The 23856-nt window shown below is 37.4% G+C and overlaps 1 protein-coding gene across 8 annotated transcripts in view; it reads right to left on the reverse strand.

The window, feature by feature from the left end:
• Positions 1–22368, reverse strand: part of dgki (diacylglycerol kinase, iota) — a 103825-nt gene extending 81457 nt beyond the window's left edge. For 5 of the 8 annotated variants that reach the window (XM_038300204.1, XM_038300209.1, XM_038300207.1 and 2 more), the window contains exon 1: positions 22096–22368. In XM_038300204.1, coding sequence (XP_038156132.1) covers positions 22096–22328 — 233 coding nt within the window. In that variant the 5' untranslated portion in view covers positions 22329–22368. The remainder of the gene's footprint in view (positions 1–22095) is intronic. The other 3 variants (XM_038300211.1, XM_038300210.1, XM_038300206.1) reach the window with 1 other exon arrangement.
• Positions 22369–23856: the final 1488 nt, after the last annotated feature.

Here is a 23856-nt window from a genome sequence, read left to right on the forward strand (position 1 = left end):
ATAATATAACAGTTTTAGCTTCACTTTGGCAAAAAAGGACAAACATAAAATAATATTTTACTTTTGAATAACACAAACTAATGACCAACTTTTTTAGTACCTGCGGTTTTGATCTCAGTGTAAATCCGATTTAAAAAAGAAAAAAAGGGTCTTCAAATTAATAATAAAAAGTGTGCTGTTGGTAACATGTTTTTTTTTTTTTTTTGTCCATAGCTTGTAAAAAGTCAACTTCCAACTGTACCCTTTGAAAAACAAAAGTACCGTAATTTTCGGAATATAAGCCGCAGAAGCTAAATTGCATGATTTGTACATATACAATTTTTGTTTAATTTTATGTTTAATATCAACCATATGTTTAATTATGATATGGTTCGTGCACAGAGAGGATTGTTGGGAAAGAGGCAACTGTTTGGGGAAGCTCCTATTTATTAACATTTCAACACAATTGAATTGAGACTTTCTGCTGGCGTCTCCAACGTCTCACCATTGACTCGTTGATTCCGAGGTTACGTTCAGCGGTTCTATTTCCTTCGTTACTGCCAAATTGACTGCCTTTAACTTAAAAGCTGCATCATATGCATTTAAACGTTTGTTTTCCATAATGGTGTCACACAAACTGTCTTGCTCGCAATGTCCGTCTTTCTCTAAGTCTGGTTCTGGAGGACGTCCGCATTCCCGCGCTCGGCTACTTGTGTGCTGAAGCAAATGTGACGTCAACATGGTGGATGTTAAAATCCATAGATTTAGGTACTGTATCACCGTAGTGGCCGTTAGCTGTAAAAGTCCATAGATAAGCTGCATTGTTATATAAGCCGCAAGGTCGAAAAATGGTCGAAAAATGAGGAAAAAGTCGAGGCTTATAGTCCAAAAATTACTGTAGCTAAAATACTAAATCTAAATGTTCCACCAATATTTAGTTTTTTATTTAGTTTTTGTAATAAAATCTTAGCTGTGCATCCTGATGCACTGATTCAATTTTGATTTAGTGATGCACAAACACATTGAAAGACACATTTCTGCAGTGAGATAATGATGCAGTATCTGTGTCGGTGCCTACAGTCAATTAAAACGTGTCATGAACCTGAGCCAGATGATAGGAGTGATACTACCGTTTTTCTCTCCTCACCCATGTTCTCTCTCCCTCTCTCACCCATCCTCCTCCGACACCTACATAATTAGAGAGTCTGCCAGTGCGCTTGTGTGTGTGTGTGAGAAAGTCAGCGTGTAATATGTGGGTGGCATTAGATTCACGCTGTGCATCTGTATCTGACCTTTACAGCTTCGAATAAGCACACACAAAGACGACAGTAAAGAATGATATAAGAGAAGATAAAGCATGTGGAGCATCAAACACAGGGACAACAGTGGTTAAAAGAAAGAGCAGCATAGAAAACTTTGAGTAAGAAGCTTGAAATGTAAATCATTTAACATATTTCTGGATTAATAGAACTGCTTTTAAAATGTCAGTGAATCATTTGCGCCTATACATTACATTTTAATCCATTCTTTCCTTTCATTTAGTATAATGTAGTATTTAAAAATGTTGTTAATCCCCAACATCGCTTCATTTCCATATATGGTAGTGCCGAGTGTTTCTGAGTTTCCATCTGAGACGACCGTAACATAACTTCTTAGAATATCTATTAATTACCTTTTTTGGCACTTAGTCATATTTAATGCTTTTATAAACACATTATGTGGAGCTGATTTACATCATTTTAAAACCGTTGATATACTTTTGTGGTGTAGTTTTTCAGATGCCCCAAAAGATAATGTTGGGGAACCGAATGGGGAAATTTTCTGTCTTTGAGCTAGAAAAAAAAAACTTAAAAATAAAGAAATGTACAAAAAAGGTCATGGAGTGAAGGTAGAATACCAGGCATTAAAAGCAGAATCTAGTGATCATAACAAAGAGAATGAGTGAGCTTACACACTGAGGCAGGGGTTGAAAATGAGAAAAACAACAAAAGACCTATTTACAGGAAATGTGGAGCAGCTGAGGCAGAATGTAAGCACAGAAGCTGAGGGGGGAGGCTAATTAAAATAACCAAATGGAAAAACGTAACAGATCTAAGAGAAACAATTCTAAATGTACAAAAAAAACAGAAGACAAGAATATACTAAGATACTAAACGCAAAAGAGAAAAACCTAAGAGAACAGTAAGAACAGGAGAGGGGCAAATCGTAAACCCAAACACATGGTTATTAGGTTTAGGAGTTGTGCTTACATTTTTAAGCAGCAACTAAAATATTTTAGGCAAATTTTTCTAATAAATGACCTTAACTTTATGTTTTATTACAGACATTAAAGCAGAAGTAAATTAAAGTGTTTTCAAATCACTAAGATGTTGTCAGGACTCCTGTCTTTGTGTTTGTGTTTGTCTCCCTTCATCCACCAGGAGGCGCCTGGTTCTGGTCCGCCTCCTCACACTGCTGATGGTTTCCTCGTTAACGGAGTGCTCTTAAGCTGCTGACTGCTCCTACCTCGACGCCAGAGTGTTTGCCAGTTTTGGGTACTCTAGCCCAGTGTTTTTCAACCCTGGTCCTCAAGGCACACTGCTCTGCATGTTTTGGATGTTTCTGAGCTTCAGCACACCAGATTCAGATGATTGCAGTTCAGCAAAGCCTGATAATCTGCTATCAATTGATAAAAGGTGTTTCAAAGCTGGGAAACATCTAAAACATGCAGGGCAGTGTGCTGGGGGTTCAAACAGGAGGTTTGGATCCACTTTCCCCAAGAGATCGTTTGAGCTTCGCACTGAGAAAGGGATTATTCTCCACTACGACCCCTTCAAGTACTGCAGAAAATCTGAGTGGCAGTCAGTTTCTCCGTTCACCAACTAACAACCGCATTCTGGGTAAACCCTGTTCCGCCCTCCACCGAATCAGACAAACACTGGAACCACGGCACACAGACAGGAATCAAGGATTCAACAACTTCCCTGGAAACGTGAGTCGGCAACCAAATCCTCTTCTCCAAGTTCATGAGTCAAATTCCCCACTGAGCCTGAACTAACCGCTGTGTCTTCCCCTCACTTTGCAGTTCCGGTTGAGCAGTGTTCAAAGCAACACTTCTCCCTCTGTTTTACCTCTTCAATAAAACCCGATAAAACTTTTCCCTGGTCTCTCTGTTCGGTTTTCTGCATTTGGGTCTGAACTTTGTAACATCATGACAGATGTAAGTGAAATAAAATCATTGAAGGGAACATTTAGTGGGGTAACTCACTGATAACAGCTCTATTTTAGTATTTCTAACTGTCCCGTTGGACACAGTAAGTTTAAAACATATTAAGGCTGAAACTGGGCAACCTTAACGTGAAATGAGAGCCTCTAATATTAAAATATGTGGAATAACTCACAATACAATGAGTATAGTCACTGCAACCCTTTATATTTGGGCCAATGCTTCCATAAGCTCCTTTTTTTTCCTCTTGTTTTGTGTATTTTGTTGCACTAAAAAAGCTTAATACTACTAATACACTGAAAGCAAAGATTTAGCGCAACAGATAAAGGCTTAAAAACACTGGAGAGCACAATTTTGAGTGGTAGACAGTTAAGATTTTACCGTCAAAAGAGATAAAGTTTATTGTCTGTGAAACCTGAGGGCACAACTGGTTAATAAAATTAATCATTTACTGATGACTCTTTAACCTAAGCAATTAGAGCCCCCAAACACACAGAAAAGAGAGCGAGATAAAGATGCTGTCTCACTAATTATAGCATGTCTCTGCAGCTGAGATCTGCAGGGACAGCAGCGTGTGCTAAAGCATCCATGTGTGTGCATCATAGGCCAGAGCTACATTTAAAAAAAAAAAACAGGAGGGGAAGAACATCAGCATTCAACCAAAGAGAAAGAGAGGGACTGTTAAATGAAAAGTATTATTATTTAGGGACAGTCACATTAAGATAATGTGAGTGAAGCAGACAAAGCGCTTTGAGTGGGGAGTCATCTCTCTGAGTGCTGAGAGACGATCAGAGCTGGGTAATCCTGCCTGCATAGACACAAACCGCACGTACAAGAGACTATCCACCAGGCTTTTAATCCATGCGGCACACACTGGTTTGTGTACACGGGAAAGTATGTTTGTGTGTTTCCCAACTGAAACCGATAAACAGCGGCTCAGGATGAGAAACGGACTGGTTTAGGGTGATAAACGATGGAGGGGGAATCAGGAAATAAGACGGAGGAGTTGCAGAAATGAAAGCATGAAGCAGCTGGCTGTGAGCTTCAACAAATGAGTCAGCAGAGTCAGTTGGCGAGAGAACGGCACATTCGTTCTCCTCCGTCAGCGCCACTAAAAATGGCTTCAAAGATGACCACGCCAACAAAAACGAAAGATTAGTAAATTCCTTTATTCAGGTTGTTAGGTTGAGTTTTTCAAGTGAATCCATGGATAAGTTGCTTAGGAATCACATACTATGTGGAGGACCAGTGAGAAGAGTCCAAGCTTCAGTGATGGAGTCACTGGCACCTCAGCGGTCGACTCCACAGGTTCATTATCGAGACAGATGGGCTTGTTAGAAAAGAGATGAGCTGCTAGTTTGAAAGTGAAAAAAGCGCAGCAATAAAACACTTCCATCCTTTCTTTCCCCCTCTGTTCCTCACACATGCTTTAATCCTGCTCTGTTTGGTTAGCTAGGTTCTGTTTGCTTTCATCTGAGCCCTCTCCTCCCCCTCCAACTTTATTTCTGGCTGATTATTTAAGGGTTGAAACATTCATACAAACAAATTACACTAAAAAAAATAAGGCATGAAATATAAAAGTGCAGAAAAATCAAGCAATATAAAAAAGGAAAACCTTGATTCCAGCATCTGTTAGCTGTATATTCTGTGCTGTTTAATCCAGACATCAACTCATCAAGCGATGCAATCGTTAAGACAGAAATAAAGCTGATGAAACAGAAAGTGAGTCTGTAAGCCGTCATATCATCCAGCTCATGGTCCGGTCTATCTGATGTTTTCACCAACAGGGTAGCTGTGCAAACTATGCATCATATATGAACTAAGAGATGGGAGACATTAGCAAACAGCAGAAGGAATTTATAAATATAACCTGAGGTGAGCTGTAGATGGTTTTAACAGCACTTTATTCTATGATTAATCTACAATTTATTCTGAACATAAAAAAAAATTATATATTTTGTGTCTGGTGAGTGACATCTGTTAATAATAATTCTCTTGACTAATATTTATCTAGGAGCAACAATAAAATAATAGGCTAGTCAATATTAGGGGTGGAACGGTTCACGAAATCCACTGTTCCGTTCGGTTCATGGTTTCGTGGTCACGGTTTTCGGTTCGGTATATGTTGATTGTTTAGTCTTTGTATAGTCAGGTTAAAACTGAAAGAAAAACACAGTCTGACATTTGGTACATCATTGTGAAAGTCTTAGTTTAAAAGTAGGATCTCTTCATAAAGTGCGGGAATTACCGTGTTGCTGAAGTGGTTGCGGGATGGGATTTTATATTGTGGCTTTAATCATAGAACGGAATCCCGCACCCTCCACTAAGGAATAAGGCTGCATATCTTTGGCGATGAAATATCCCACTCCTTCATTTAGGCATTTCACCCTTTCTGACTCGTCACCGTATGTCTGTTTGAAAGCTGTGGGGAGTTGAAGTTGTCCTGTCGACTGTTTCCCTCTCCTCCTTGCACTGCCAACTGTCTCACTGGGATGATGTCTCTGCAGGTGAGCTGATATGTTGGTGGTTTTGCTGTTAGCATAAACAAAACGTGTTGCACAATGCTTGTACACTGTTGCACTTTTATCCACAACTTTCTTTCCGCCGTCATCGTAGGTCACTCTAAATGCAAAGTGGTCCCATACAGCAGACCTATAAAGTGCTGCTGGCGCGTCTTCCAACTCCTGTTCTTTCCCACTCACCATACCCACACAATTGATTTTTTTCTGCTACACCCGGCTACGCTGCTTCGCTTCTTCTTCTTCTTGTTTACTACTGGTGGTTGGCTTTGGTCGCAGTACTGCCACCTTCTGCTCTGGAGTGTAAACGCTTCGCCTAAGAGAAAAAGAAGCAGCGCATGAACCGAACAAAACACACGCGAATCGAACCGAGACAGTCGAACCGAACTGTTCGGACGGTTTTCATAAACCATTCCATCCCTAGTCAGTATACTGTAGATCAAATATAATAAATTATAAGAAAAATCTATCAACATGAGCTAGGAAGTTTGTTAAGCATTACTTTTTTTATCAATCACACTAAGGTCTACGTACCTAACAAAATATATAAAACACATAAAACTAGAAATGCAAGTTCTAGATTATTGAAATAATATTAAGTTGAATTATCCCATCAATTAATTAATAAGCGGACATTTCCTTTAAAAAATCTGTTTTCTCTGTACCAAGAAGATCTCTTTATAACCTGAAAGGCTAAAATTAGTTTTACCGCTATGCTGCGTTAAGTAAAGATAGGACATTATTTTAACTATTTATTGTGCCAGGTGTATTAAATGCTGACTGAAAGACAGAAATGTGGTTTTATGCATCATTTAAATTATTTATTTTAGTAAAAACCAAACATGTTACTCAATAAAAAAGAGGAAAAAGATTTTTGAAACACTTATTTTTTCAATGTACAGAGATGTAAAACTATCATTATTAAACAGGGTATGTCCCTCTGACATACTGTCTGACTATTGTCCACTTTGTTTCAATGAAGTGGATGCTAACTGTGATATAGCGCTTTGTTTTTAGAGTAATGCCACAATGTGGTGGGAGAGACTTTGTGCTGCTACTAGAGCTTTTCAATAGGTTGTTCTGGTTGCTCTAAGTGGAATGCTAAAACTCAACTCTATGAAGTGCATTAAATCCCAGCCTCCCCCGTCTACCATGCCAGAAGCTAGCATGTCCTTTTCTATCATGTAACATTTTTTTTCAATCATCACATCCTTGCCTTTAAAGCACCCTGCTGAATAAAAACCTAAGCAAAACCTTTTAAGGGTAGTTGTTAAGGTCATGGCAATGTTGCTTTTTTTAGATTAATAAACACACTTATACACTTATTTCAATTTCACAATAAATTTGTAATAATTCAGTAGCATGCAAAATTGAGCTACTGAGTTTATGACAATTAAATTCACATTTTTGTCTGTTTTCACAAGAAACTAAAACATTAGATTGTAGAAAAGATTATTTTTTTAATATAAACGAGTGTATTGCATTGAGGGGATTTTGAAAACATTGCTGTTCTGGGCCTGTATTTCTGTCCCGTTTAAGGAATGTAAACAGACGAACATGAGAGAGAAGGTTAGCCAGACAGTTTGTTCTGACCTAGAGTTTTTTTGTTTTGTTTATTTTTTTCCAAGTGAAGCATTTAGGATAGGCAGATAACTGCTGTTTGCTGTTTACTTCAAGTCTGGTTGCAATTTAATTAAAACTATTGTATACTTAACTTTATTTCAGTCACTTTATTTCGTTTTCATCTTTTGTAACATTTCCAGATAAAAGAATCGGTATTGACTGTCAAAGCATGTAAGGTCATGCCATGTCTTTTGGAGAAAGGAAGTAAAAGATGAAGCATTAAACATTTTTTTTTTTCAGCCAGGTTCCTCTTCTCTAAAAAAAAAAAGCAACACTTACTTCTCTTTTCTGTTTTTCTGCTTTTGCCCTCTTTTTTAACCCCATTTTCAAGCAGGAAAAGCCTCTTACAGCCAGCCAGACAACTAATAAGGAGCGGCTCTTGTTAGCCAATCCCTCTTAATGCTTCAGCATGCCGTATTATGGGTAAAATACCCCAATGCCAACACAGCCGATCTCTGAAACACTCCTGAAAAGGCCATGAAAGGAGAGAGGAATATCAGAAAACCTGCTATGCCAAAAAAAGACATTATCAGTCCTGTTTTTAGACAGATATGAATGAGCAAACACATTACTAGCCAACTGGAACGCAGAGAGTGAGGGGGGTTGTAGTAATGCTAGTAAAAACGACAAGAGATGGGAGAAGTGAGTCAATGTAGTAACACTTCACCATGATTAAGAGTCTGACATAACGCTAACATATGCACATGATCAAAGGCTGACTCCAGCATTTACTGTAAGCTCTGTATGTGTCCAAAAAGTTCAGATTTAAAGCTAAAGCAATCAATTAACATGAAACAAATGTGTTTAGTTCTGGGAAGCTGCTGCGCTATTATTCAACATTTAGTGATTCATTAAAATGTATCTTTTTTTTTTTTAAGAAGTAGCAAAAAATGATTGCATGTGAGTTAAAGAGAACTAAAAGCAGAGGTTTCCATTTTAAGTATTGCCATTTTGCTGAAAATGTTGAAAGATGTTGTACAAAGAGGATCTAACATGACTTCCCAAAAACTCACCCAATAACTGTGAACAACAAAAAGAAATTAAGTAATTTTAAAATGAATAGTGCTATTTTCTGATTATATAAATATATACACCTATATATACACACACACACACATATATATATATATATATATATATATATATATATGTCTACATATATATACACATATAAATATACACATATATATATATATGTGTTTATATATATATACATATATATATATATAGATATATTTATACACGTATATATACACATATACGGTATGTATATACATATATATATCCACAAGCTTCTCATAACAGCACTTTTCTTTCCCTCCAAACCAAATATCTATGATTTAGGTCTGAAGGCAGCCTGGCTCTCACACAAATTTTTACAATTTTTTTCTTGTTGTTGTTTTTCTTTTATATAAACAGTTGTATATGAAGGGAAAAGCTCTGTTTTGCTATAAAACCTAAATTCCTGGAGGTGTGTGTTTCCTGCCTTTTGTATCTGTGCTTCTTTCTGTATTTCTCCTTGAACCCCAGTCGGCCTCAGCAGATGGCCGCTCACACTGATCCTGGTTCTGCTGGAGGTTTTTTCCTGTTAAAAGAGTTTTTCCTCTCCACTGTCGCTACAAGCATGCTTGGTGTGAGGGATTGCTGAGAGTCAATGAGTCGATGCAATCAACTGGTTTTTCTTAGGTCAAAAACTTTGAATGTTTGACTGTATGATCTGGTTTAGCTGTAAACTGCCTTGAGATGACATGTGTCGTGAATTGGCGCTATAGAAATAAATTGAATTGAACTGAGGTGTTGCTTATTGCAATATTTCCACCTTATGCCCTTCACTCAAAACGCAATGTGGTTTGTGAAGTGCAGCAGTCCCTGCTGGTTCAAAGCCCACCTACAACCCGACGCCAGACCCCCTGTACACCACAGCCAGGTTGGTGTCTAAGGAATTTCAAACATATTCTCCGTTTGTCCGCATCGGTCATCTGTAGTCAAACTTTTTATGTTGTTTTCAGAGTAACGGTCTATCACTTGCTGTGCTGCAAAAGACAATGAAAATGTCAAACAAAAAAGAAACAATGCCTGCAAAATTTAAATAAATCAACCTGTCATTTATAAGCTTCACATAGAACATCTGCATGCTAAAAAATATAATAAAAAACACTAATAAAGTGCCTATTGTGTTGAATTTTGAAGATTTGGATTTGGTTCTTCTACGTCCATCTATCACATTTAAAGACAACATTTACCACTTTTATTACAAATTCTTTGTTTATTCTTAATAGTCAATATATAGAAATGAGATGCATATCTTTTGAATGACCTTGTGTAGCCAAGGAATGGGTCATAAATATGCATGTACGCCTGTTGATCAGAGCAGAGGACCAGAGGAGAGGAGGAAAGATGTGTCGGTAAGCCTCACGTTTCATCGACAATCGGTGCTCTGATCATCTGTTTAAAAATTCATGAGTGTCTTTAAGCTGTTCGGACTGTGAGACAAGTGTTTGGCTGGATTGATGCTTCGTCTAACCAGCATATGCTACGGCTGGGAAAAACATTAAAGAGCAGCTACGTCTGTGTGTTTCAGGTGAGAGCTTGGATTTCATATCGATTTTATTTGGGGTGCTCTTCAGCCGTCAGGGATAATGGAGACGGAGAAGAGAGGTTTGGGCGGCTAAGTCCATCCATCAGATCTGAGCTGAAATACTAAAATAAAAATGATTAACTAAAAAAAATGATGTATAACTCAAAGATTTTTAAGAATAGTTTTAAGTGCTTAACATCTAAAAAAAGGTTGATGTGAGGCCAAGTGTAAGCTACGGAAAATGATTAGGGCCACTGAAAAAAAAAAAAAGTTAACTGATTTTAAAAAAAAAATTCAGTTTAGTATGGGAAAAAAGTCATAATTCTGACTTTAATCTCAGAATTCTGTCTTTTTTCTCAGAATTCTGACTTTAATCTCAGAATTCTGACTTTAATCTCAGAATTCTGACTTTAATCTCAGAATTCTGACTTTAACCTCAGAATTCTGTCTTTTTTCTCAGAATTCTGACTTTAATCTCAGAATTCTGACTTTAATCTCAGAATTCTGACTTTAATCTCAGAATTCTGACTTTTTTCTCAGAATTCTGACTTTAATCTCAGAATTCTGACTTTTTTCTCAGAATTCTGACTTTAATCTCAGAATTCTGACTTTACTTTTTTCTCAGAATTCTGACTTTAATCTCAGAATTCTGACTTTAATCTCAGAATTCTGACTTTACTTTTTTCTCAGAATTCTGACTTTACTTTTTTCTCAGAATTCTGACTTTAATCTCAAAATTCTGACTTTACTTTTTTTTTTAGAATTCTGACTTTAAATAAAATTTAACTTTTTTTGTTTTTGTTTTTTCAGTGGCCCTATTCCTCTTCCGTAGTAAGCAATTAAGACCACTTAGAGATAATTATTTCTATTAAAATCAAACTAAAGTAAATTAATTAAATCAAAGTTAACCAAAAAAATTCATTGTCCTCTTCTACCAAACTTTAGGCACCAGTTTTCTAAACTTTTAAAACTGTGGTGTGAAACCAGTTTTCCAATGACTGTCTAGGATAGCAGATTATTATAAGAACACTAGCATAATATTTTTCATCATTCTTCCAAAAATCTCTCATTCAGATATACGTTTTCTTAATTTATGATAAACTCTTATTCAATTTGCAATTCATGCTAAAGTTGAAAATCTATCTTTTACAGAAAATTTGAGAATGTATGATAAAAAATTATTTAATTGTTAATGTACAGTAATTTTATTGAATAAAGTTCACATACTACATTGTGAATTCTGTCATTTTTAGTCATATTTGTGTTTTCAAGTCTCTAAATACATGCAGTAGAGCTGCAGGAGCATTTAAAATACTTTAACGTTACTATTTTGAATGACAGTGTTAATTGTTTAGTTGCCTCCGTTTATAATGCTGTTCATGCAGATCCATATCATGTGACTGAATGTGTTATTTGCAAGCAGTTGAAATATTATAGCTATCTTTAAAAACTGCAAAACTGCAGACTTTCATTTGGTGGTGATGACTGCAATTCAATACAGGCCGGGTCCAGCGTCATAAAGAGTATGAGAAATGTTAGTTAAACTTTTGTAATCATCACAATAAACATCACATCTAATGTTCAGAGTATTTTTGTACTCGTGTCATGTTTCTGCTGTTATTTGCGTCTGTGTTTTGAACTGTGTTGCATGCCGTACCCCATTGTGTGCGCCAGGTATTCCTCTTGCTTTTGCCCTTTCAGATATAATTTCCCAAGGGGAAAGGCCAGGACCATTGTGCTGCACTGTGATGTGCCGCTGTTAGACAATTACTGTAAATAGACATTACGTCGTTTTCTCAATCTGAGATCTCTCTTTCCTTCAGGCTGTTGCATTGTTTCGTATAAAACTGCAGGAGATTAAAAAGTTTAAAAAAAGAAATGCATGAAAGCTATTAAAAGCTCAAAGGAAAGCATGTTTTGGAATTGGCCACAAGCTATGCAACCAATCAAACGGCCGTTTTTACTGTAAACACAGCATCAGCTGCAGCTCCAATGGCTCTAAATTACAGTTCTAATGTTCTAGCGCAGGTCCATACAACACAGCAAACTTATTCTACTCTTAGAGCCATTTAACTTGTAATTTTTCCCCTTATGCAAGACTAATAAAGCAATTACTATATAATGCCCCACTGTTACTCGTTTCATACGTTTCTCTTTTATATTTCTTGAGTAATGACTCTCCTTTGACTCCATCTCCAGCCTTCAGCCTTTCTTCCTCCTCTCCCTCCCTGGCCGTCTTTTTCATCTCTCTATTCTCCCGGTCTCCTCAGTGCTCTGTCCTAATTGAAAGCTGAAAAGAGCTTCATATTCCGCCAGCATCAGATGATGAAAGTGCTTTGATCACTGTTTACCCCTGCAGGTGGTGCACGGCAGCAGCCACCCCAGATACATTCGACTCTCTTTGCCGTTTTTACTTCTCCTCTTGTTTCTCTGCACTTTCTTCCTATGCCCAGCGCTGTCTCGCGGCCCGTTAGATTACACGAGACCAGAGCAAACCGCAATGTGAGGACAGCCTATTGTTTGCAAAGTGGGCTGTAAATAGTAGGAGGATAACATTGCGAAATCCTGTCGTGTGAAGGCCCGTTTCTGCAACATTTCCCTGAAAGGCTGAAGTTTAAATCTGACCACAGCAGAAGGCTGATGACACAAAAACTTTGAATCCTTTATGGTTTAACTCTTATGCAAACAGGTGATGTTGGTATGAAATCATGTCAGATTTTATGGTATCTTGATCTTCTTGAAACATTAGATTTATTTTAATTAAGAAATTTGATCACAAATCAGGAAGGAGTCTAAAATCACAAACTTAAACAGGCGGACTCTAGCAAACATTGCTGGACCTTTTACCAAACCAAAAACTTCAAATAGATGAAAATAAATTAAAATTTTTCAACAACAAAGATTTAAGGCGAGTCTCTTATGCTACAATGGATGAGTTTGCAGAAAAGTCCCTTAGGCCAACGGTTAGGTACAGTGGAGGACCTATTATGCTGGGGGCCTACTTACCTTTACAATTCATTAAGGCTGGAGCAGCATTTTTTAGAGCAATTTATTCCTTCTCTATTCTCAGACCTAAATCCTACAGAAAACGACTATTCGATGTGTGACAGGGTTTAACTAGCTTATTTCAGCGTAGCGGGCCCCTACGCTCAAATCTTTCCTGCTGTGGTGAAATTCAGGCTGCTGATTTTATATGAACGTATTGGTCCTTGTATTGGACATCTGGGCTCCTTTTCCCAAGGTTTTGTGCAGCGCATTTCAGCACCAACGCTGGTTACTTTGAAAGTTTAAAAAAGGACATTGAAATCAGGCTGATACACTGACTTTTATTGAGGCTAATGGCCATGGAAGGGTGATTTTAAACACATTAACCTCCTTATTTGCACATATATGTAAGGAAAACACTGTGGAAATGTGAACAACATCCTTCAAACACTGTCATTGACTCAACTTGCAGGCAGATGCACCAGCAGATAGAGGGACAGCTTTGAAAGCAGGGGTGAAGTGACCAGGTTGGGAAAGATTCCCAAAAAATTTAAAAAAACTCCCCCACCCTTCCTAACTACGCCATTTAAAAATCCTAGTAAGAACTCTGTGAGATGTTCCTCATCTCTATAGGGTAATTATGTCATTTTATTTTAATTTCATATAGTGTCAAACATATCTGTGCCTCAATATTGTGTTTTAATTAAACCAAACATCATTCATTGTTTAATGGATTGACTATAATTAGTGGAGCATATGTTCTACTAACATATGGAACATTAAATGATGTAAATGAAAAAGCCCGTCAACCAGTCAGAGTGATGTTGCTCAACTGATGAGGTCTGACAAAGGATTGCCTCCTACAACAGCAATACCTACGTCTCATGACATAACGTCACAATAACATCATTGTCACCCCCACAGCTGTGGGTGTGAGAACCGTAAACAAAAGAACAAACCAGCCGGTCCAAGGGGAGCTCTGTCACTCACAATGGGCTGTTTCTCTTCATCTGATGCTCGTTTAACCTCCGATGGGTAAAAGTGTAAATATCATCATCAGTTTATCCATTATTTATGCCTCAAAGGACAGTTAGGAGTGCAATAATTGTTGGAAAACATACTTTAAATATTATGAACTTAATATTTTTCCTGTTGGATAGAATATTAGAGGATATCATAATCCTCTGAAAGGTTGTTAAGATGTCCAAACCAAAGCAACGCTTATGAGTTTCTTCTTGATAAAATGTGGTATTATATTCCCAAAGCGGCAGTAATCCATTACCAGTTATTGCCTGAGATTGACCAGTTTCTCTGGGTGACTGGTTTCCCTGCAACCATAGAAGACTGATAACGGGATCCCTCCATGCGTCAGGTCACAATTCAACATTTTCTCAACATTTAGCCAATTTTTCATGTTTTAATGTTTCTTTTTAATGTAACAGCCGATTTTGCTCATCCGCATAGGTCCTACATATATGGAAGAAAAACAGTCTCATTGGAATCTGCCTTTTTTTTTCAACATCAAATTTTAAACACTGAATTTTTTTGACACCGAATTTTAAACACTGATTTTTTTAGACATTGAACTCTTTACACTCAATTTTTATCTGGAAAAAATTCACCAGAAAAAAATTCAGCCGCAAAAGTGTTGACCTTTTGGTGAACTCAAACCAAAGCAATCTACACTCGATAGAGTCGAGCAGCTTCTAGCCAATGAAATTAGCTCATTTCGTCACATGACACAACGGCTGCGCTCAACTGAGCCAATCACAGTTAGTATGGCACCCCATCTGCCAAAGCTCTTGGCTTGATCCGGAAGAAGCGTCCGGCGGCAAACTTTTTCCTTCTTCATTTCAGCCAGAGGCAACATGGCGGCGGCAAACAGACACGGGTGCTGTACTAGCTGTGATCGGCTCAGTTGTTTTACCCAGTCTGATAAGAGGAAAAACTCTAATAGCTGTCTGTCAGTAGCTAACTGATGTTTTGTAATTCTATCTGTTTAACCAAAAAAGATTCCTCATTCAGCCGGGAACAGCGCTGAGCTCAGCCGTTGTGTCATATGACGAAATTGCTTTGGCTTGAGTTCACCAAAAGGTCAACACTTTTGCGGCTGAATTTTTGCAGCCGAATTTTTGCACCTGAATTTTTTGCAGCTGAATTTTGCAGCTGAATTTTTTTGCACCTGAATTTTTTGCACCTAAATTTTTTGCAGCTGAATTTTTTGCAGCTGAATTTTTGCACCTGAATTTTTGCAGCTGAATTTTTTGCAACTGAATTTTTGCACCTGAATTTTTTGCACCTGAATATTTGCAGCTGAATTTTTGCACCTGCATTTTTTGCATTTAAATTTTTTGCAACTGAATTTTTGCACCTGAATTTTTTGCAGCTGAATTTTGCACCTTAATTTTCTGCACCTGAATATTTGCAGCTGAATTTTTGCAGCTAAATTTTTGCACCTGAATCTTTTGCAGCTGAATTTTTTTGCAGCTGAATTTTAGCACCTGAATTTTTTGCAGCTGAATTTTTGCACCTGAATTTTTTGCACCTCGATTTTTGCACCTGAATTTTTTGCAGCTGATTCTTTTGCAGCTGATTTTTTTGCACCTGAATTTTTGCACCTGAATTTTTGCAGCTAAATTTTTGCACCTGAATTTTTGGCACCTGAATTTTTTGCAGTTGAATTTTTGCACCTGAATTTTTTGCATCTGAATTCTTTGCAGCTGAATTTTTGCAGCTGAAGTGTTTGAAATTTGGTTAAAAAAATTCAGCGTTTAAAATTCGATGTTAAAAAAAAAAGGCAGATTCCAATGAGACTGTTTTTCTTCCATATACATATTGTTTGTTCAGTATTTTTCACTTTTTGCTTGTTTTCCTCTATATTGGATCTGTTGTTTTGCTGCTGCATTACTGCAAACTGACCAACTGAGGGACAAACAAAGGATTAATCTTTTCCATCTTACTCTACACCAGTAATATCTATCATGACTAATCCCACATGAATGCAGCTCTTAGCAATGCTGAATATTTTATGCATTCATTTGAATCTCACTCAACTATTACATAATTTGTAACATACCCGTGTAATGTAGACATATAGGCTTTTAGAAGGAAGAGGACAGAGCAGAGTTTTATCATCTCAGATCAGTGTTAGTTTGGAGTTGCAGCTCTGAACAGAACAGGAGGCTCATTTTATGAGCTGTGAGAACTTTAGATGTTTATAATTTGTTATGGGATTAAATGAACAACAGAGATGACCGGCTGTCACAAATAGGCAGGAAGTTCAATTACTGACTGTGGGTTAAGCAGGCTGATTGACCAGTTAATTAGAGGCAATTTCCTACAGATTCATTAGGCAAGGTTTATTCATGCATATTTCCCGTGTCAAAGTTAAACACTTCATAGTTTAACCTCCTTCTATGAGTTTTTTTTCCCTAGCTGATTTGTTTAAGGTAAAATTATTTGACTTTGAATTAAAAGTCAAGGAAGTAATGGGTGGATGGATTCTTTTATCCAGTCAATATCTTTATAAAAAACTCCTTAAACAGAAAAACCCAGAAATGTTGGTGTGTTCCTCACTAAGTTAGGGTCATCATGCAGCCAGATGGGTGAGACGTCTAAGAATAGATAAAAGGAAGGACACGCACACACAGATAACGTGTGACGAAGTTCTGGCAGATAAGTTCCACGTGCCTCACGCTGCTGGAAGCACAATGCAGCAGAGAAGAAGCTCACAGACCCTGTCTTTGATCAGCTCTCACTCCCATATAGCCACATATGGTAATTCACTTCTTGGCATTGGCCACTTCAAAGTTATGTAAACTACCTTCCTCCTCTGACCGGCTGGCTGTTTCCTCCACATGGCTGATTCTGAGCTTCACAGATTACCTCAAATCAAATATAATCTCGTTAAACTCTATGCAAGATCCGGCAGCAACAAGACAGAGGCGGATTCATTTTTTTCTTGTTTGGTGAGACTCATTGGTTTCGTCTTCATGCCACTGAAGGTTAAAAACACTATATCTATTTTCAATGAAATATCGAAGCCTTTTAAACCATCTGAGGCGTTATTTCCACATTTCTCTTTGGGGGAAACAAACAGGCCGTTCTGCTCTAACATCTCCCAAATCTTGCTGTTTTCAGATGAATTAATCCAGCAGGGGAATACGCTGAATCCAATGGCCGATGCAAAGGCTGAAACAGGCTAAGATGATCCTGTTTAAACCATATTGTTATGAACACACTGCTGTGAAACTGTGACAGTGAACTGTGACTAACCATGATTGTGAGTTCAAATCCACCCTAAAAACCCCCAGGCACTATTACTGCAGAATCAAGTTACTTCTATAGAACCAGACTGACAACATGAAGCAGGCTAAAGTGGGATGTAAGATTTAATCTGGTATGGAAAGCAAAATGGGAGGCCAATTTACTCCAAAAGCACGTTGGTGGAACATCCAGGAGGTCACTAAGGAACCTAGAATAACATCTGCAGCTCTGCAGACCTCACTTCAAGGTTTAGTTTCAAGATTCAACAATAAGACCAGACTGGGAACAAGTGGACTGTCTCCTTGAACCCCAGTCGGTCTCAGCAGATGGCCGCTCACACTGATCCTGGTTCTGCTGGAGGTTTCTTCCTGTTAAAAGGGAGTTTTTCCTCTCCACTGTCACTACAAGCATGCTTAGTGTGAGGGATTGTATTTGAGTCAATGAGTCGATGCAATCAACTAGTTTTCCTTAGATAGAAAACTTTGAATTTCAATTTGACTGGATGATCTGGTTGAACTTTAAAGTGCCTTGAGATGACTTGTGTTGTAATTTTGACGCTATATAAATAATCTGAATTGAAATTGAATTGAATTAAATGGGAGATCGAAAGGTCAAAACTAGGGCTGGGTAAAAAAATCGATTTTGAATCGATTCCTTTATTTTTTTGCAAAATTGATGTCTGGGGAATGAGATCGATTAGTTTTATAGTGACCCACGTGACGTTCACATTCAAATGAGCAGGAAAGATGCACTCAAGATGACTTCAAGCCAGACAGCTGCAAATGTACCCAATAGCTTGACTGAAGACATTAACAAATGGGGGCTGACCAGAAAACACCCTGTAGTTGTTACAGACAACGCTGCACATATGGTTTGTGCAGCGACGATAATGCAGCTCATGCATGTCTGCTGTGTAACGTCTGCTTGCTCATGTGAGGCTTCACTTTTTCACTTTTCACAAACAAGTTTGCACTTATGAGACAGTTTTGTTCATATCTCAAGTTTAAACTGTCTGATTTACAAGTTTGCACTTTGTGTTTAATGTGACAGGAAAAAACTAAATATATGAGTATTTTAAAACACAGTTGAACCACTTTCATTTTTCAAAAAACAGATCGAATCGAAATCAATCGAGTTAGAACTGTGTGAATCAAAATCGAATCGATTCAGGACTTTGGCGAAAATACCCAGCCCTAGTCAAAACTACTGCTACTCAGAAAAAATAAAATAAAACAACAGTCAAAAGGCTGATTTATGCTCAGAAACAGGGTCGTCTGCGTGTGTCGCAGTTAACGCAGACATGCCCCCGCCCCCCCTGAAGACACTCTGCTGCACCTCTCCAAAATTGTAGCTGAACGCAGACAGGAGGCCTCTGATTGGTCAAATCTACATCCCCTCTACACTATGCATATTTCCTGTTTGGTACCTTACTGGCTTGTTTTGTTTGTACGACCGCCATTGTGAAAAATGACTCTTTAACCCTTTAAAGCCCGATCCAAGAATAAAACAAAACAGAAAATTACTTTTTTTTGGTTTGAAGTCCTTATTTAGCCTTTTATCAAAATATATAAAAAGAAAAAACAGAAATACATTTTTGATATTAATAATTTATTACTATGCGATAAGTCAAGATTATTTTTTTGTGTAGTCTTCTGCCCTCTGGTATCAGGTATATCTGATTGTGTACAATAGGGTTTTGAGAAGTTTTTACCATTAAATTATGCAAAAGGTGACATTTCAGAAACCGTATGTATCAAATATGATACATTTGGCATTACGGGGTTAAGATGGACCAGCTAGAAGAGCGAGGTGCTCGAGAATGCTAGGACCCTTTTCCCACCTGGGTCCCCGCTCTTTTTCGCCCTCACCTCGCTGTATCTAGACCCACGGCTAGTTTGTTATTGTCCCTCTTGCGTTGTTGCGACCACGCTTCAAAATTCTGCGACAAGCTCACTGCGATATAATGCTGGAGGAGAATAACCAGCCCTTAAGTCTGCTTCGTCACTCTGAAATCTGGATCACTAGCGGTAACTAATAGACCATGACATCTACTCTTTCTCTAATAAACCTAGAAGCCGAACTTCTGATCACATCAGCAAGTGTGCTTCTGATTTTTTTTATGTCGGGATGCTTAGTCTAAGGCTGGACAAATTCAACTAAGATGCTTTGGCATGATTTTTAACCCTCAGCTGGTTAAAAACCTCCACAGGGGTGTAAAAATATTACTACAGGTTATTACAAAAGCTTTAGCATCAGTGTGGGTACGGCTGAGACATCAAAGATGGAAATTACATAAAATGCTTTAAATTTTAACTTATAAGATTATTGAAAATGAGCTCCAAATAAAGGGTTTGTGATACGTATCCTGTTGGCTGTTTTTTATTTATTTATGAAAATCTCATTAAGAGACTGGTCATCAGACTGCACAAAATTGAGTGAATGTTTTCAGAGCTGTAGATAAAACTTTATGGAATTAATTCTTGTGTTTACTATTTGTTTTTTGATTAATAAGCTTTGATTTTATGTTTGCCTGTGGTTTAAATGAAACGCAACAGAGACACCAGTTTATCTCAGCAACATTATAACGTGGCAAAGACAGGAGAACATACCTTTCAGGAAAGGTGGATGTTTTCCTGCTAAATTTAGTAAATTCCTTTAAGGCTTTTTAGGATTATCCTTACATAAAATCAAATGTATATGGATTTATAAGCTTAGAAGACCTGAGAACCACTTGTTATATAAAGGTAAAGAACTGAAACCTCTAAATAATTTTAGATTAATGCTGAATTGACAAATCGGCTTGCATGAGTAACCTGTTTTCTTCTTTATTTGTGCAAACCCCTTTTTTCACACAGCAGACAAAACAGCCAGCGAAAGAAGAACTAAGGACAAAAACAAAAACTGAAAGATCTTTGACACTCTTTTGGTTTTTATGGCTGAATAACAAAAATCCACCGAACAAAAAAACAAAATACTCCCAGAAAAGGTAAAAAAACACAAACAACACAAATTACCATCTGTTAAATGTCTCATAACTGGATCACAGTGCATCATACCTTTTTTTTTTATTTATACCCCCTGAATTTAGCTTGTTAATTCAGTGGGAGCATGATTACAAGAGGGGAAATTAATCTAATTAGATCAAGGATTAATTAGCCATTATGTTTTGCTGTTCATCAAATTCATTAAGAGTCCTAATTTTTAAATATATTTGACCCGGATTTAGGTGCAGTAAAGCTGCTGCAGTAACTCAGAAACAAATAGGAGTGATTGATACAAACAAAATAAAGAGCAAAATAAAGATTATTCAAAAACAACCGGAGCTGCATTCTGTGTTTAAAAAAAACAGAGCTGCATGGATCAATCTTTAACTGATTGTTTTTTAAGTCTGACATATGGACTCTTTTTTTTTTTATGTAAGAATATTTGAAAACCAAAAAGAAAAAACATACTGAAGGTACTCGGATAGAGCTAGCAGTTTACAATCCATCCAAATATGAAGGAATTACAAGTTTATCCTGATTTATGGTTTAAAGCAGGGGTCTTCAACGTTTTCCAGGCCAAGGACCCCAAAATTCATGGCGATGTGGAGCAGGGACCCCCTAATTACATATATTGTATGAGATTGTTTTATATCAAACTGGTCCGATAGTCACTGTATTACATATGGAGTAACCTAACAGAAGTAATTAAAGCTTGAAAGAGCTCCTGAGGTGTTGAATTCATGTTAATGTGTATTAAAAGACATTTCAATTAGTGGAAAAAATTGCAGGGAGGAATATAAAAAAAGTCTAATCAAGCAAAACTTTTGTGACCCCCATGCAGTACCCAATATGTAGAACCTAACTCTAGAATGTTTAGACTTCTCTTTCATTTGATTAAATAAAATAAAGTATTTGTAAAGGCTTTCAGTGAACATTTATTTACCAAGTACTGAATAATAGTAAATTGTATTGTAATAATAAAAAAAAAATTTTTTTAAAGCAAGCTGGTAATTGTTATCATATGTCATTGTAGAAACAAATCACAAAGGAGCCAGCTTTTAAAATAAATAAAGCACAAAATAAGATTGTGATATAAACAACATGTGCTCAACAAAAAATTTTACACTGGAAAAAAAGTAAAATTTCCTAAATTAAGTGTATTTACCCTTAATTTAAGTAGGTAAATTAATTACCGGTAGTTTGCCAATGGAATCAGTATTTTTACTCTTAAAATAAGATAATTAGATAAAATGCACTTGAAATAAGACAATGCAATTGTGTTTTCTTATTTTAAATTTCAAATTGTCTTGTTCCATTGGCAAAATGTCTATTTTTTCCTCTTCAATCCAAGAACAAATGCACTTATTTTAAGAAAAAATTACTTATCTATGGTTAGATTTTTTTTCCAGTGTACTCTCATTCTTTTTTTAAATAAATAAACAGAGAAACTATGCAGACATATTTTTCTTTTCTTTTCCTGATTCTTTCAGGTGAGATCAAATCTATAATAATGTGATTATTTGCTATCAGCAGCAGCTGTCAGTCACACTGGGGTGTCAGGCTGCTGCTGGCATCCACATAAACACACTTTGTTCACCAATCAATATCCCCCACCCCCCTAGTGAAAATGCACGCGCATCGTGCTTGTGTGCACGCGGACATGTTATTTTATTTGGGCTGAAATTGCTCGGTTGGATTTATGCTGAGACAATTAGCAGCAGCGTAGCGATGCCTGCCTGGACAAGTCAGGACAGAAATCTGCTTTCCTCATAACAATACAACTCCTACTCTTTAGTCTTTAACTATTTCTAAGCTTCACTTGTTTTTCCCTTTAGAGCAGATAAATTGTAATTCTAAGCCATATTTAAATGTCGGGAATGTGCACGCGCTGGATCCCTGAGCACATCCTGCTCTGAGCGACATCCTGCCAGCATCCTCCCTCTGCCCTCTACTCACCGATACGAGGTCTGCTTTCTGAACGCCAGTCCGCGTAATTTGTCCTCCAGAGATTCCTGCTCCATGTCCGGTAGGCTGCTGAACGTGTCGCTGCAGCCCATGGCAGCCTCCTCTGAGCCCGCTCCGGACTCCGAGTCGCCCCCGTCTACTCCGAGAGAGACCGGGCGGCCGCCGTAGCTCCCTCCGGCCGCCATCGCCGCGGGTCCGGTGCGGCTCTTCGCTTGGGGGTCCATGCTGGTCACTCCTAGATGGACCCCCCCCCCCCCCCCCCCAAAGCCCCCCTTCTCTTTCTATCCTCCCCCCCACCGCTCTGTGACGGGACACAGACGCGGGTGGTGTGAAGGAAGGGGATTTTGAAATGTCTGCGGGAAGGAATAAGCAGACGTTACCGCTGCCTTGACACGGAGGTCTCCGACCGCTGAGCGCCTTTATATGCCGCAGGACGGAGAAGGGAGCTGCGCTCGTGAGTCCCTGGACCAACTGGCAGCGAGCTCTAGGCGGCAAGCTGCAGCCATTACAACCGGAAGAGGAATTACTCACTTTCAAAATAAAACATTAACGCCATTTTTTTTAAAGCAGTTGGAAATATTTTTATAGTTTCTAAAAATGAATCTATTTATCTACACATTTATATTCAGTAAAATCAACTTCCAGTTCTAAAGTACCTTTTAAAACTGAAAAAGCAAGTTTAAGTCAGTTACGGTAAAGCAAATATCAAATGATTGCCATTAAACCCACATTTCTTCGCTAAAGAAGTGTTTTATTACCTTAAATATATTTTTTTATGAGCTAACAAGAAATAAAAGGTTATAAAGCATGAGTCTGTGGAAGATTACATGAGCAGAGCTAGATTGGGAGGCCAGGGGTAGCCATGGCCACCCTTACCCAATCATTGGCCACCCCTACCATTATTTTCCCTCTAATTCTGATGGTGGCAGCAGTAATACTATCAAGTGGAATATTCAAAAAATTTTGATTTTTTTTGTGTTTAATTATTCACATCAATATACTAACATCAAAGATGATTAATATAGAATTCATGCTATTTTCAGAACTAGATTTTGTGTTATATAGGGTAAAGAGAAAATGTGTCTCTCCAAGTCATCTGGGAGTCTTCAGTGAAATCATACATAAATAACAATTTTAATAAAAGCTTATCAAATAATCAATTTACTTAGATATTATTGCTTGTAAATATCAATTTTATGCAGAATGTTTATTGATAAAAGTACGTAAGTAATGACGATAGAAAAGATTTACGCCCCCGATCTCAAAACTGAAAGAATTTTTTATACCTTTTATTTAGAAAGCATAGATGTTTAAATATATGCGTCTACTTGTTAGCAAAGGCTATAGGAAAGTATAGTTTGTCTTTATTTAGAAAATATGGATTTTTTTGCTTGTTAATTTTCCTTTTGGAACAGTGTAGCTTGACCCTGAGGTTTTGGAGCCTATCCGCTTTCAGCCCTTATAAAAATGTTCTGGCTACACCTCTGGATGATTAATCAACTCATCTCAAGTCAAACATATTGAACTGGATTCTAAAATAACTGAAGTTTTTGGTTGTAATCGATTTACTAGGGTTGTAATTAAATGTTTCAGTTGTTTATTTATTTATTTTACATAATAATGTATTACTATTGATACTAAAACACAGTCAGGAACACAGTTAAACTGTAGCACAGTCTGTTCTTAACAGACATCTACAGTATCATAATATCTTAAAGATGTTGAAATGCAAAGATCTCCAAATTATTTTAA

The sequence above is a fragment of the Cyprinodon tularosa genome, unplaced genomic scaffold (genome assembly GCF_016077235.1).
Source record: "Cyprinodon tularosa strain WSP-4 unplaced genomic scaffold, ASM1607723v1 ctg442, whole genome shotgun sequence".
Lineage (NCBI taxonomy): Eukaryota > Metazoa > Chordata > Actinopteri > Cyprinodontiformes > Cyprinodontidae > Cyprinodon > Cyprinodon tularosa.